The sequence below is a fragment of the Callorhinus ursinus genome, unplaced genomic scaffold, assembly GCF_003265705.2.
Source record: "Callorhinus ursinus isolate GAN/ISIS: 27379988/994484 unplaced genomic scaffold, GSC_fseal_2.0 scaffold15, whole genome shotgun sequence".
Taxonomy (NCBI): Eukaryota; Metazoa; Chordata; class Mammalia; order Carnivora; family Otariidae; genus Callorhinus; species Callorhinus ursinus.
In genome coordinates this window covers 2,235,960-2,251,127 of record NW_027397077.1, presented here as the reverse complement: position 1 = coordinate 2,251,127, position 15,168 = coordinate 2,235,960, and the positions used below count along the sequence as shown (strand labels likewise).

The 15,168-nt window shown below is 53.5% G+C and overlaps 1 protein-coding gene across 7 annotated transcripts in view; it reads left to right on the top strand.

Annotated features, from left to right (window-relative positions):
• The window catches only part of SUGP2 (SURP and G-patch domain containing 2), a 33,125-nt gene extending 21,766 nt beyond the window's left edge, over positions 1–11,359 (top strand). For 5 of the 7 annotated variants that reach the window (XR_012380853.1, XR_003210702.2, XR_012380855.1 and 2 more), the window contains 4 exons: positions 2,173–2,699; positions 4,551–4,612; positions 7,727–8,680; positions 11,087–11,359. Coding sequence is in view for 1 of the 7 variants with exons in the window: in XM_025884890.2 (XP_025740675.2) it covers positions 2,173–2,699; positions 4,551–4,612; positions 7,727–7,863; positions 8,560–8,680 (847 nt within the window). In the remaining 6 variants the exon portion in view is untranslated. Of the gene's footprint in view, positions 1–2,172; positions 2,700–4,550; positions 4,613–7,726; positions 8,681–9,157; positions 9,260–11,086 lie in introns of all 7 variants that reach the window. The other 2 variants (XR_012380854.1, XM_025884890.2) reach the window with 2 other exon arrangements.
• Positions 11,360–15,168: the final 3,809 nt, after the last annotated feature.

The window sequence follows — 15,168 nt, the reverse complement described above, 5'->3', positions numbered from 1 at the left end:
CAGAAGGGGGACTGTGGGGTCCAAGGTCATTGCACATGTAATTTTGTTAAATAATGGAAATACCCCTCCCCGAGGGCCCATCCCAAAGCAGTGTCCAGAGTACCTGTCCCCATCCCTCACCTTTGGCGTGCCTTAGAGTCAGTAGGATTCATGAGAAATTTCTCATTTCCACCATGAAATTTTAGTTTCCATTTTTCTCATGAGTGAAATTGAACATCTTTTCATAAACTTGTGTCCTGTATTTTCATGTGAACTGTTCATTTGTCTCTTAAAACAAGGTTTGTCCTTTAAAACTTTGTTGTAAATAGTTTGCATTTTTTTGAATTTTGTGTAAATGCAGCTTTTTCTTGCTTTTTGTCTGGCCCCTTTATTCAGCACAGTTACTCGGATTCAGCCATGTTTGTTGCGTGTATCCCCAGTTCATTCTTCTTTGCTGCTGAGTTTGTCCCACTGTGTGGCTGGACCAGTTGTTTACCCGTCACCTGTTGATGGCATTAAGATGTTTCCAGTGTGGGGCGATTATAGGTAAAGCTGCTGTGAGCTGTTGTGGATAAGGTCTTTATTTCTTTCCAGGAAATACCAAGGAGAGAAAAGGCTGGCTCCATGGTGGGCCCACTGTTAACTTTTGAAGAAACTGCCAAGCTGCCTTTCCAAGTGGTAGCACCGTTTTGCATTTTTAGCAGCCTGGACGAGAGTTCCAGTTCCAACCCCACACAGCACTTGCTGGTGTCAGCTTTTTCATGTTAGCATCCCAATGCGGGGTGGGGGGGTGGTGTTGCACTGTGGTCCTCATTTCTCCAAGGACTAAATGGTGCTGAGTGTCTTCTAGTATACTTGTGTGCTTCCCATACTTAAGTGTCCATTTGGATCTTGGGTCCATCTTTTGATTGGGTCATTTATTTACTTATTAATCAATTTTGAGGGTTTGTTATACATTCTTTATAGGAGTCCTTTGTCAGATGTATGATTTGCAGATACTTTCTCCTGGTCTATGACTGGTTTTCTCATTCTGGCTGTCTTTTGGAGGGCTCAAGTTCTCAATCTTTGCCCTTTTTTCTTATTGGGTTTTTTGGACTTCTTCTTTCTCAATTTTTTTTTTTGAAGATTTTTATTTTGGGGGTGCCTGAGAGGCTCAGTTGGAAAGGCATACAACTCTTGATCTTGGGGTTATGAATTGGAGCCCCATACTGGGTGTAGAGATTACTTAAATAGGTCTTTTTTTTTTAAGTTTTTATTTTTAAGCAATCTGTATACCTGACTTCATCAGATACCGTGTTTCTGGCCTTTGTCTTGGTGTTTCTGTCCATGTGTCCAAGGACTGGTACCACACTGTTGTGACTGTAGAGGCTTCATACACCTTGTAATACCTGATAAGGCCAGAACCCTTCACACATTTTGTTTAGAGTTCTCCCAAATACCCTTACATATTTATTTTTCTCTATGAAGTCTAGAATCATGTTCAAACCTAGAAAAAAAAAGATGCACTTATTGAGATAGGCTTATGCATTAATATTTTAATTAGGGAAGAATTGACATTGTTATGAGGTTGTTATTCTGGCCAAGAACAAGGGCTTCTTTCCTTGGGTCCAAGTGTATTTTGCGTCTTTGTGCATGTTTTCAGTTTCTCACACTAGCCACAGCCTTGGGTCAAGGTGGCCATGGGACTCTGAGGTTCTGAGAGGCAGTATTGCCACCACGTTGACTCAGCTTCACTATAGAATGAGGGGCAGAAGGGACGGGCCTTCCTCGGTCTCCTACCTGGCAGTGTGAGAGGAACCAGGCAGTTACCCTGAGCGCACGGGAGTCCCAGAGTGGCTGGTGACAGACTAGAAGGGGATGAGGAGAGGGCCAGGTTAGATCTCTGGCTGCAGTGTTGGAGCTTTTTCCAGCACATTCCTTGGTCATTTCTGCATACCTTGTTCCTCTACCTCCCTCCCCGGAAAAGCAATGGGGCCTCTTAACGTTCTGGCTCCTTTGTTAAATGGCTGCTACTCCTCGGACTTCTCTGTCTCATTGTGAAGCTGCACCATCAGCCATAGTTGGTAGGAAGAGGTCAGGTTATTTGTTCCTCGGTTCCACTCCCAGCTTTGTTGGATCTCTTCCGGCTAATTTAGTAAATGTGAATGTTCAGAGGACTCTCTGATTCACCAGTGTCTTTCATCCTCGTCCCAGGTTTCTCCATGACCAAAACAGTTCAGCCTTCAAGTTCTATCGAAAGAAAGTGTTTGAGTTATGCCCATCCATTTGTTTTACATCCTCTCCACTGAACCTCCACGCCGGTGAGAGCGGTGATTCTCAGGAAAGCCCCCTTGATCCCATGGAAGGGGAAGGAGAGTTTGAAGATGAGCCCCCGCAGCACGAGGCTGAGCTGGAGAGCCCGGAGGTGGTGCCTGAGGAGGACGAGGAGGAGGAGGAGGACGAGGAGGAGGAGGAGGAAGAGGAGGGGGCCGAAGAGGGCGCCACTCCTAGAGGGGCCTCCAGGTCAGCAGGAGGGGCGGCCAAGTCCGAGGGCTCTGAGGGCAGCCCCCCCACCGATGGCCTCCCGAGCGAGGCGGCCGAAGATGGCCCACCTGGTGCACCTGCCCTGTCACAGGCCTCCTCGGGGGCCTGCTTCCCCCGGAAGAGGGTCAGCAGCAAGTCCTTAAAGGTTGGCATGATTCCAGCTCCCAAGAGGCTGTGCCTCATCCAGGAGCCCAAAGGTGAGTGCCCGACATTCATCATGGCTTCCCTAGCATGGGCTTCTGTTTAGCGCTGAAGGAGGAACCGTGCTGCTCAGTTGTGGACCAGGAAAAGTTGTGGAGACCAGCTGATGTCACCTGACTGTATGGAAGAATTTACTGGCCCTTAGCCCACGCTTAGCCACAAGATGACCAGCCAGTCCCTGTCCCCCTTCCCGCCTCTGATTACACCTACCAACCGGGATGTTACCTCCCAAATCCCTCCAGGGCCAACAGAACATGAGATTCTTCGGTCTTGTGTTTTTAACCTGAACTAGTTCCGGTGGTTTTGCATACCACTCCCACATGTTCCGTGAAGCTCACATCGCTGGCTGGTGTGAGGCTGGCAGTCAGAGGACGCGCCGCTGCGTCAGTGTAGCGGCCGCGTGTTAGGATCAGATGCTGCTTGGTGTTTCCGTCATTGCTCATGGTCCAGTGGAGGAGCCCCGGCTGTGGAGGGCACGGGCCTTGGTCATCTCCGCAGTTTCCCGCCCGTGACCTTGGGGAGGACCCAGCCTTCTGAGCCCCTGGAAGGCCCGGGGCACTGATGCCTGCTTAGTGATGACGAGGAAGGAGGACACAGGTGGCACTGGTCTTGGGCAGTGGTTAGTGGGAGCCACGTGCTCTGTGCTCCGCTGCCTGGGCCATGGGAGGTCATCCCCTGTTCTGTGGGGAGGGTTAAGATTCTTGAGCTACCATTTAACAGCAGTAACACGCATCCTTTTTAAGGGGGGACAGTTGAAGGAGTTTTGGCAATCGTGTACAGGCATGAACTCCTCCAGTGCAGTGGAGCTGGAACCTTTCTCCAGAAACGTCCGTGTCTCTCTGAGGTCCCCTCCCCATTTTCTGGCCTCATGGTTCTGCCGAAATTTTCTAGACTGTCCGTAGGCAGAATGGCATCATGTGTGGCCTCTTGACGGCCAGCCATGGCCCAGGTTCTTCCTCGTGCCGCCCCCCCCCTCCCCCGCCGTGTCTCCACAAAGCCAGGCCTGGGCTTTGGTTCCTGCCGCCATACCTTCCTGTGAGGTGCCTGTGGCGAACCGTGCCCTGTCTAGTGTCACCTGGGTGCTCTACATTGTTGACAGTGTCACACTCACCCCCAGGAGCATCAGTTCAGTTTCCCCTGCTGACGGAACAGTCCTGTGACGGAACTGAGCATCAGTTCAGTTTCCCCTGCTGACGGAACAGTCCCCTGCTGACGGTTTGTGTCTGGGAACCTTGGCGTTACCACGGGTTGCCAGCTCTTGTACCCAATTCGGACGTCCTTCACAACTTCCTGCTGATGGCGGCAGCCTCTCCGAATGCCTCATGTCTCGCGAGGGGGAGAAATGGAGCTCCTTCTATTTTGGAAGCTCTGGGTTCCTTGGGTGGTTGATGAGGAAAAAAACCGGCCCTTGCTTATCTCTCCTTCATCAAAAATAAAGCTGTAATGTGATTCAGTGCTCTGTATGAGAAGCATGGTTGCTTTACTGGAAAATTCTCTGCGGACTTTAACGATCAGTGCAACAGTTGCAGAGACACTAGGAGGGCAGGAGATTGCAGATAGTTTATTGAAACAAAACCAGTTCTTGCAGTCATGGAAAACGATCCATGCATTGAGCCCTTCGTCATACACGTGGGAAGTCCTACGTTAAAGGAGACTCTTCCCCACCGAGCAGCCCTCAGTTGGGCCTGGGTGTTCCCGCCTCTGTGCCCGCGGGCCCATGATTCCTGAGAGGCAGGCCAGCAGGCTGAAGGGGCAGTGGCTCCCTTCCGTTGGCCAAGCCTAAACTGCAGCACTCGCCTCTTCTGAGTGATGTGTATGTGTACGGATATGTTTCTTGTGTTTTCCAGTTCATGAACCAGTTCGCATCGCCTACGACAGACCTCGGGGTCGTCCCGTGTCCAAAAAGAAGGTGAGCATGACAGTTCTCACGCGTGGCATAGTCAGTTGGAATTTGCCGGAGTTTTAAAGGACGCTGTGCCTTGTAACTACACTCGTACTTCAGACCGGCGCGATGTACAAAGCCTAACAAACAGCCTTTCTTCTCAGGGATTTCTTGAAACTGTTTTCCATTGCCTGAAGCGCAGGAGGGTTATAATTAGTTTATTTAACAAATGGGTGAGGGCTGATACACTCAGTGTGTTGGGAGAGGTGGACGAGGCGATGTCCTGGCCCTTGAGAAGTTCAGATTTAGTGGCCTGTAATTATGGTTAAAGAGCACGCTAACTCCCTAGTAAGCCAAGGCAGTGCGTGGGCGGGTGCGCGTCCGCGCGCACTTCCTCTGTGCCGGGCCCCGTCTGCCCACCGGGAGGCAGCAGCAAGCACGGCCAACAGGGACAGGTTTGTGTGAGACTCTGGTGGCCCGTGTGTTCTGGGTACGGAGAAGCAGGTTGAAGGGAAATGGGGAATAATGTGGGGTTGGGGGTGCCATTTATTCAGAGAGGCCTGGGAGAGGCCCCAGGGTGGTCTTGTGTCAACAGGTAGCCCTGTGTGGTACCCACACGGGGCTGGGGAGATGAGGAAATAAAGGCAGTGAGGCCTGGGTCATATAGGGCCTGTAGACAGCAGTGAGGCTCCTTCTCTGGGGGAGGCCCGTGGTGGTAATTTGGGGGGAAGACGTGGCTGCTGTGGCTGCAGTGCTGAGAGCAGCCTGTCGGCCGGGGGGCGCTGAGGAGAGCCAGGGGCCGGGAGGGTGAGGACGCAGTCACTGGGACTTGCCGATGGACTGCGTGTGGAATAGCCAAGTCGAGTCCAGGGCACCTCCATGGTTGTCTGCCCGGGCAGTTGGGAGGACGGAGCTGCCACTGACTGAAATGGAGAGACCCTGTTGGGGGGGGGGGCAGGTCATCAGGGAGATGGGGTGCTCTCCAGACAGCTAGGTGGACATGTGGGGACAGGTAAGGCTGGGCGAGGTCACCTAGGACATATGTGGGGACATCCCAGCTCCTTAGAGGTCAGGGAGGTGAGCCGGGAACCAGGTGAGGTCTCTGCTGGTGTGGCGTGGTGAGGAAAGCCTGTGTGGTAGACTATTCAAGTACACTGTCGGTCTCAGTGGCTAGAGGAGGGGTCGGCGTATGCCCAGTTACAGCAGGGAGTGGGAATTTGCCTGGGCCCAAAGCTCGTGGTCCTAACTGATGTGCTCAGTTTGAATTTGTGCTGGCACCTGGCTGCCCGTCTGGTGATCTGGGTGAGGGGGCAGCCGGGCTCAGTCTCATCCTGGCCACCTAATCTTGGTATGTAACTCCTGAGTCTCCATTTGTACATCTGTGACATGGGGCAGTCTCGCCTACCCTGTGGTTCAGAGGTGCCTTACAAATGAAACTAAATGCATGTTAACTGGCTGTGCAGCCGTGTCCTGTGAGCTCCAGTCTCTCCATGAGGTGACTGTAGGCCGAGAGCTTCCAGCTTTCTCCAGCTAAGCAGCTTTCCCGGAGGGGTGCAGATCTGCCCTTTGGGGACCTGTGGCCAGCCTTTTCCTTGCCTTCCCCACCCACTTCCCCTCCCACACTTGTTCCCTGCTCAGATCCTCAGACCCTCACCATTACCCCCCAGCACGAGCTGCCTTGATCAGGATGGAGGAGCCCTTTCCCCAGAAGTATATGCGGCCTTCTCAGCCTACCCAGGCTGTCCTTGGTGTTTAGTAAATGTCTTTTAAAAATAGGCTCAGGTGGTAAGGACATAGGGTACTGATGAATATGCATGAGTAAATAGAAATATTTTGTTTCTGTTTTTAAGATTTTATTTATTTGACAGAGAGCATGCGCACATAAGCAAGGGAAGCGGCAGGCAGAGGGAAAGGGAGAAGCAGGCTCCCCGTTGAGCAGGGAGCCTGATGTGGGGCTCCATCCTAGGACCCTGGGATCATGACCTGAGCTGAAGGCAGACACTTAACTGACTGAGCCACCCAGGCTCCCCATAAATGGATATAGTTTCTGCTCACACCGGGCAGGCTCTCCAGAGGCCCCCCCAGGCCTTTTAACCCTATCTTCCACAGCCGGTTCTAAGCCCGTGTGTTATCCAGGGCTTCTTGCTCCTCTCTACCTGGAGGGTCTTCCCAGCTATACCAGCTCTCAGTGAGGTCTGCTTTGTGCTAGACGTGGACCCCAGAATCCTAGTAAAACCCAGTCTCTGCCCATGGGGAGCTCCCAGACCTGGGAAGGGGCAGCTGGATAGACAGACAAGTCATTCAGGTTTGCTGAGCAATGTCTGAGGGCAGCCAGAGAGGCTTCCAGGATGGGGTCACTGCTCAGAGTTCTGGAAGCCTATAGGCTTGTTCCAAATGGAGTGGGGGAGTAGGGAGGATCCTGCAAGCCAGTTTTTCACACAATCTCTCTCTAGGGCAGGTTAATGGCCTGTTCAGCCCCGCCTCCCATCTGACTCCTGCACACCAGGGGCCTTCCTGCCTCAAGCCTGTGCCCTGGTTACCCCCAGCCTAGGGTGTACCCTCTGGTCATCACAGGTCACCACCGCTTAGGGCTCTTCCTGCTAACCCCTTGGCCCCAAGACCCCCCAGCCCCTCATAGGGTTTTCCTCATGGTCTTAGCACCACGGTGGGAGTGGTCACACTGGGGCCTGAGAGGCTGGTCTGGCGTGGTTCTGTGGGGGCATCTCTTTATTCCCCACCTCTTTTTTTTTTTTAAGATTTTATTTATTTGGTTGTGAGAGACACGCAGCGAGAGAGGGAACACAAGCAGGGGGAGTGGGAGAGGGAGAAGCAGGCTCCCCACTGAGCAGAGAGCCCAATGTGGGACTCGATCCCAGGACCCTGGGATCATGACCTGAGCTAAAGGCAGATGCTTAACGACTGATCCACCCAAGCGCCCCTACTCCCCACTTTTAGAAGCCCCAGCCTACCCAGGGAATGTTGCTGGGAACTAGGAAGCAGCCCATGGCTTCATCTCAGTGTCTGAGGAATTGGAGACAGTTGGGGGGTGGGGGTACTGGACTGTGTCAGGTGCAGCATGGGCAGACCCTTGCTCCAGGCACTTTGCTGCAAACCACTTGCCATAATCTTGTCTTCCCTCAGAAACCCAAGGACTTTGACTTCGCCCAGCAGAAGCTGACTGACAAGAATCTGGGGTTCCAGATGCTGCAGAAGATGGGCTGGAAGGAGGGCCACGGCCTGGGCTCCTGTGGGAAGGGCATCAGGGAGCCCGTCAGCGTGTACGCAGCAGGCGCTTGGGGCCGGGGTGGGGATGGGCAGCGTGCTCGAGGAGAAGAGGCTATCTTTGGGATTCTGGTTCTGAGTCCTTTGATCTGCAGCCTGATTTCTTGGCTCCCCTCCTGTTAAACATGGCTTAAAGTTGGCAGGGTTTTTTTTTTCCTTACGAAGGGAGTCTTCAAGTGAGGTGAGAAGCAGATCATTTATATATGCAGGTGTTCATACAGGCTCCTTGCTGCACTCACACAGACGATTTAAGTGGCTTCTGGGCCCTGGCATTTCAGCCACATTCCTTATTGTCCTAAAAGCTGAGTGGTAATTCTAGGTAGTCACGATAAAAATCACTTTCCTTTTTCCGAGAACCCATACGCCAGCTAGCCAGGGTGGGAGGACGCGGCCCAGAGTTTGTTAGGCCTCATTAGCATCCAGCAGGCGTTTCATTTAAACTGAGCTTACCACCTGCTGGGGGAGGCTTTCTGCTGTACTCGGGCTTCTGAGCACGCGCCTCAGAGAGTCCGCACGCCTGTGCAGGTGAGTACCCCTTGTTCCGCGCTGTGAATCATCTTCACTTTCCCTCTCCTTTTCCCTCCTGTGTGTCCCGCGTGCCTCTGTCCCACTCTGACTCCTCGTGCCGTTTCCAGTCCCCTGGTGGCCGGGCTCTGCGCTCGGGTGTGGCTAACTCTCCATTTTGCTCCTAGGGGCACTGCGTCGGAAGGGGAGGGGTTAGGTGCTGACGGGCAGGAGCACAAGGAAGACACATTTGACGTGTTCCGTCAGAGGATGATGCAGATGTACAGGCACAAACGGGCCAGCAAATAGGTACGTGGGAGCCAGAGCGTGGGGTGCCGGCCGGGCCGGCACGCTGGGTAGAGACAGAGGCTCCAGAAAAATCAGCATTCCCCGTCCCCCAGAACCACACACGAACCACCCCCACACACACCCATGGAAACATTCCGCGAGGGTAACGAGCGTTTGGATGTGGATGTGTCCCACCCCTCCCCTTCCAGTGGGCCTTGGTGTGGGCCTCCTGGGCTCGACTGCCCGTGACCGTCCTGGGGACAGAGGCCGCCCTGGGAGTGGCCTGGTGTCCTGCGAGGGTGAGGGAGATCTGGAAGCCGGCGCTGCACGGGCCAGCTGCTTAGCCACATCCCTTTTCTGAGCATCTTCAAATCCTTTTCCTTCTCTAGGGCCTTGGGCCTATATAAACATCCCCTTCTTTCTCCTCTCTTTTTAGTTGCCTTCCCCACCTGTAATTTCCAACTCAGTTTTGAACAAAATCGTTCTCTCCCTAAATAGATGAAACCATTGGTGAGAAAACTAAGGCTCGAAGCAGCAATTACTCTTAAAGCGCCACCTCTGCCCCGGATCTGCCCTGGAGCCAGTGGCCAAGTAGGTTCGGTGTGTACACGAGAGGCGAGCGTCTCTGCAGCTCTGGTGTGGAGGGTCCGAACGCTGGCTTTTCTTCTTCTTAAAGGAAAAAAGAATGCAGCATTTCCGATCTGCTTTTGCCTTTTCCCCTCTTCCAAATGCTTGTGGCAGCCAGTCCCCTGCAAGTCTTTCCTGGTTCCCCCTCGGAAGGTGGTGCTGCCTTTGGAAGCACCGGTGCCCTGTTCGTGCTCAGGAACCAGCTCTGGGCGGGTCTCCCGCCGCAGGGAACCTTGCGCTCAGAGGTGCTCTCTTAGCAAACTTGGTGCCAAAATGATGACAGATGGTGGCTTTTCGTTGCTTGCAGGCTGTAAATAGGGGATGTAATTCGGTATTAGCGAAGACCGCTCTGGTCCACAGCCTGCGGGTTGGGGCACGGGAGGTCTTTGAACAAGTAGAGATACTTGATTCCACAAACGTGGTATTTATGGAGGCTCGGCTCTTAAATGCCTCCCAAGAGACGTAATGGAAGTTCAGCGACAGGATAATAGAGCAGTATTCAGTGGGGAGGAATCATTACGTTGATGAAACTTCTCTCAAATTCACATGTCTCCCTAGAATCCACAAACTGCAGTTTGCTTTCTTAAAAAACCACATATGGAGTCTCTTCTACCAACGGCTGGGGGTGTAAACTCTTCAAGAGGCTTCATTTCTGGCCTGTGCAGCAGCATGAAGAATTGTGTTACCAGGGCCTTTGTACAGAACAGAAGCGGGGCGGGCCGGCAGCTGCTTGCTGTCTCTAGGCACATGACGGCTGCCCTTCATCTTCCCCCGGCGCACCCTCCTTGCAGCTACGTGCGAAGTTCTCAGGCCGTGGGGGTCTCGGGCCTTTCTCATAAAGCAGCAGTGTGGAAGTTTTAAATCCATACTCAGATCTGGGGACCTTGGGATCCTGCTGACACTGTGAGCTCAGGGTGGGGGACGCACAGCAGTGAGTTACCGTGTTGGCCAATCTTCCCTTTGTCTTGTGGAGCCCACACCCACCGTCACAGGCCTGTGCTGTGTCTCTTCATATCCGGTGGAGCCTCCAGGCTCTCCTTGCCCCTGGTTGCTCCTGTTGCGTGGGCACCCGGCAGATCTTTATGGCCAGGGTGATGATGGGAGTGCCTCAGCAAAGTCGAAGCAGCCTGCAGGGGCCGTGTGGTATAGGGGAACCACAGCTGTAGGGGTTCATCTCCTTTCTTTCCTAATCCTTCCAGTAACTTTCCTTGTTGGCCGTGGGTTGAGCGCATGGATGGAACTCTGAGCCAACAGACACCCCTTTGACAGACTGCCTTTGACAGAGTGCCCCATTGGCCCTGAGCAAGATGTGGACTCCCCCAATAGGTTCTCGCTCTTTCTCTGCAGCATAGATAGCTCTGACCATCATATGCACGTTGTGCTAGTATATTCGTTCTTGGCTCTCTCTGCTTTTATCTGAAAGTAAACTGCCTTAAGAATTCCCAGGGTATAAGCCCTGTCCCCACAGCCTCCTGCCACTCTTCCTCCTGGGGACATCCCACTTTGAGCTGACCCTGGGAGCCTTTGGCACACGTCAAAGGGAACACCTCCTTCTTAATCCTGGAAAGTCCTGTGAGCACTCAGGTGATGCTTTTCCTGTGGGGCTGCAGTCAACGGGAGCCGGGGCGGAGCCTGGTGGTGTGTCCTCGCGCCAGCTGTTGGCCAGGGACCAGGGCGCACAGGCCCTCCGCGCTCGCCCTTGTCTCTCCGGCAAAGGCTGCTCCCAGGGAGTGTGCGTGCGAGCGCGGTGTGCGGTTGCATAGCCTTGTCAAAGTCACAGTGTCTTTTCTGTCATTCTAGTTCCAGGGTCTCTTCCGTGAGGACAACAGGCATCCGGAAAGTGCTAACTCGCCACTTTGGGTGCTTACTGTCTCTGGCTTGTTTCCAACACTGGAAATCATATAGAGAATTTTAGCATTTTTGGTCCTTGGTAAAACCTAGAAGACATTTGTGATGTTACAAAACGGAAGTTTTTTGTTTGTTTTTTCTTTTCTTTCTTTTTTTTTTTTAATCTAAGAAGTTGTGAATGTTGTTAATCATTTAGCAGTTGCAATAAATGTAGAGGAAACCCAATTTCCCATGGTCTCTGGTGGTGTGTTTTGAAAATGCGGCAGGTCGGGGGCCACTTGACAGATGTTGAAGTACCTCCAGGGAAGCAGGTTGGACACACTGTGGCCTCCGAGGCTTGCCCTCTGCCTGCCAGGGCCTCTCTACCTGATCTCCCCAGCCAGGGGGCCCATTCAGTTGCTGGGAAAGCCTGGAGGGTGCCAGAGAGCAGGTAGGGACCCGTGCCAACCATGGGGCGTGAGCATGTCCTCTTCTGAGTGGGGGGTTATTGCTGGGTATAAAAGCCACCTTTGAGAGCATCGGGGATACCTGCCCTACTGCAGACAATGCCCCCCTCAAGGCTTTACCCGCTCCCAGGGTTGGGGCTCCAGCTGTCAAGCGTTAAACCGGGGCCACCCAGGCCTCCCCCTGACTGAAGGGGCCTGCCTGGGGGGCATCTTCACAGCTCCCTGCTGCTCCCGTGCGCTGCCCCCACTCTGCATCTGATTCCTCCACCGACAGCCTCTGGCCCTTTGGGGAAGGAATGAGGACAAAGGCTACAGCAAGGACGGACCAGACCTGCAGGGGCTTCCACATGAGGACAGAGCAAGGCAGAGGAGCCAGGCTGCTTTTGGACCCAGGGCGGAGGGGGCCCAGGAAGGGTTTGGGGTGTCTGTTGGCCAGTTAGGGGCAGATGGAACGGGGCCCCCTAGGAGCTGATGTGGGAACCCAAGCCTCCGTGTTCCCTGCTGTGTGCTGGAGAACGCTCAGAAGTGGCAGGGACCCCTTTGACACGATGGGAGCTATGGCCAGTCAAGTACCTCCTCTTGCCTTCATTTTCCCGAGAGCCCAAGAGGGCAGCGTCTGACCACGGGCTTCAGCGCCCTCCCTGAGAAAGTCGCTCAGAACCCACAGCTACCCCACCTCATCTCCCACCCCTTCTTGGGAGACCGGAGGTAGGGTGTGAGCAGAATGGCTTTCCAGCAGCTGCCCCTAAGTGGCCGACACCTCCTTTTGTCACCTTCCCGGGCTGGTGAAGGTCATATAGATGAGGACACATGGAGTGAGAGTCTTCGGCCTGGGACATCCATCTAGGCTTTGACCTTAGGCTCTGTTTCCGTTCTGCAATCTGGGAAGGATTTCTTCTAGTTTGGCAGGTAAGATTTCCTCTGCTCTCTTCTGTTTAGAGCTGACTGGGACCTAAATATGCCTTTCTGGGCCTGGAGGGCCCTTCCCCTTTACTTCTCCCCAGCACCCTTTCCTGGAAGCCTTCACGGGGCCCTGAGAAGCCGAAGGCGCCCTGGACATTGAAAGCAGCTTGTGGTTTTAAGGCAAGCTTTTTTGCTCTGTATGTACGTGACGTGGGTCCATAATACATGCAAACATGAACGTTCAAGCAACACGTGTACATTTCCTTTGTAAATGATGAAAGCAGATATGTGCAGAGTAAAGCATGAAGTTGCCCCTCTCCACTCCCACATAAAAATGAAATATAAAATAATCTCAAATAAAAACTTCTTAAAATAAGACACCCAGTATGCTGCCTGGAGACTTGTGTCCTCACGCGACTGGAGGGCTCCACGGTTTTTTCACGGGAATAAAAATTTCTAGTACTGTTTGTGAATAAGTAACACCTGGCCCAAAGCAAAAGGTACAGAAGTATGTTCTGTGGAAAAATGTCTCCCTGACCCCCAGCTCCCAGGTCTCAGATCCCTTACATGTAGATATACAGGTATATATTAGGTGTAACCTTTAAAATGCAAATTCTGCACATTCTTATCTGCCTGTTGCTTTTTTTCACTTGAAAATTTTCCCCAGAAAATTTACGTGCATATGTAATGGACTGTCAAGTTGCCCCCCTAGAGGCATTTGAGTTGTTCCCAAGCCCTTGGCTCCCACATCCCAGCGCTCTCTGTGGATAAGGCCTTAGAAATGGCATTTCTGGGACCAAGGGGGTGCTCCTGACACCTCCCCACCTCACTGTCTCCCTCCACAGCATTCCTGTGCCATGCATTTTTTGGGGTCACCCTGTTAGCACCCCAGTTTTTCCAGCTGTGCCTGTCTCTCCAAGATGTGGGGGGTGTGGTCCCCGGAAGAGGCAGGCTCTGCCCTCAGGGCGGACTGAACCACAGAGCATGGGCCCTGACCCCTCCAGACCCAGTCCCCATGCTCTGTTTCAGATGCGGACCCGACTGCCACCCCTCTGCTTCTTCCAGATTCCCCCACTCTGAGCCCCCCAACCTTGACCTTCCTGTGGGTGACCCTGTTTGGCCTGGGCAGAGGGGATCCTGTCTCTTCAGGTCTTGATGTCCCCTTCTGTCCAATGACTGTCTGGTGCCCACCCACAGGGGTGGGTCTTGAAGGCCAGGGATAGGCCAGCAGGGAGGAGGCCACAGCCAACCCTCCCCACAGCTGGTGAGCAGTAGGACTTTCCAAGCCTTGGTTGCCTTCCAGGGAAATGAGGCCTTGGGCTTGCAGGGTTAAAAGCAGTAATCCAGGACCGCTCACAAGAGAGAGGGTTTAGGAGGGGCTGGTCCTCATTTTGAGGCCTGTTTCCCCTCCTGGGAAGCAGACCTTGTACATGAGGATCCCCAAGGCCAGTCACGGTGCACCCAGGCCCCACTCCCCTGCCAGCTGGAGGGCGGGGTCACACCCCCAAATTAACCCCGTTTGGTAGAGGAAGGGTTGAGGCCTAGGGTCAGCCAGAGAAGGGTAAATTGTGGAACACCCATGTGTTGGGGGTGGAGAGTTTCGGGGTGGAGGGAGGGTGACAGTGCTGGAGCTGGAGCCAGATTCTTGCCCAGCTACCACTCTGCCAGCTGCCCCCCCATTGTACACATGGGGAAACTGAGGCCCAGAAAGAGGAAGAGCCTGGCTCCCGGCTGCACCAGTTCTTCGAAGCCTTCCAAATCTCCACGACTGCTCCAGCCTCAGTTTCCCCATCTGGGTGGGACTGGCACTGTGTTGCAGCAGGCAGCAACCTTTCCAGCCAGTGGTGGGGACTTACAGTTGAGCCCCGGAGTCAGGTATCAGTTCCTACTCATGAATGTCAAGTATTGAGGAGGCTCCTAAGCCACCGAGCTGGCCAACAATGGGGGTGATGCTTCACCCTGCGCCCAGGCCCCACCATGCCCGTGGGACCTCTGTTCAACCTCCAAGACCCACTTGCCACCCTGCTCTCTCCAGACAGAGGCCTGGCTGCCCCTGTGGCTTCCGGAGGCCTGTCCCTGAGCCCCTGAGCTAAGGTTGCCCAGCTCTGTCACACCCGGGCCGGGGCCTCCTCCACGGGACTGCATCAAATGAATGTTCAGTGAAAGGACCATGAACAAGTGAACCGTGTGTTCAATGTCTAAAGTCCCATCCTTACAGATGGGACCCACCTTGGGATGGACAGGTAGACTGTAGTCATGTCTCAGCTTGGGGGGGTGTAACGACAGGTGACCTTGAGCAAGCTCCACGCCCTCTGGGACTCCATTTCCTGCGTCTTTAACATTGGATAATGAGGTATGAGCTAGAGGAGTCAAGGAGGCCCCATTAATTGAAAACCCACTTTTCTACAGTATTTACATCACCATTTTAATATACTGTATTGGACTCTATAGAAATAGAAATACAGGGCACCTGGGTGGCTCAGATGGTTAAGCGTCTGCCTTTGGCTCAGGTCATGGTCCCGGGGTCCTGGGATCGAGTCCCGCATCGGGCTCCCTGCTCCTTGGGAGCCTGCTTCTCCCTCTGCCTCTCTCTCTCTCTCTCTCTCTGTCTCTCATGAATAAATAAAATCTTTAAAAAAAAAAAGAAATAGAAATACAAACTCAAATCTGTAAATGCGTGGTCAC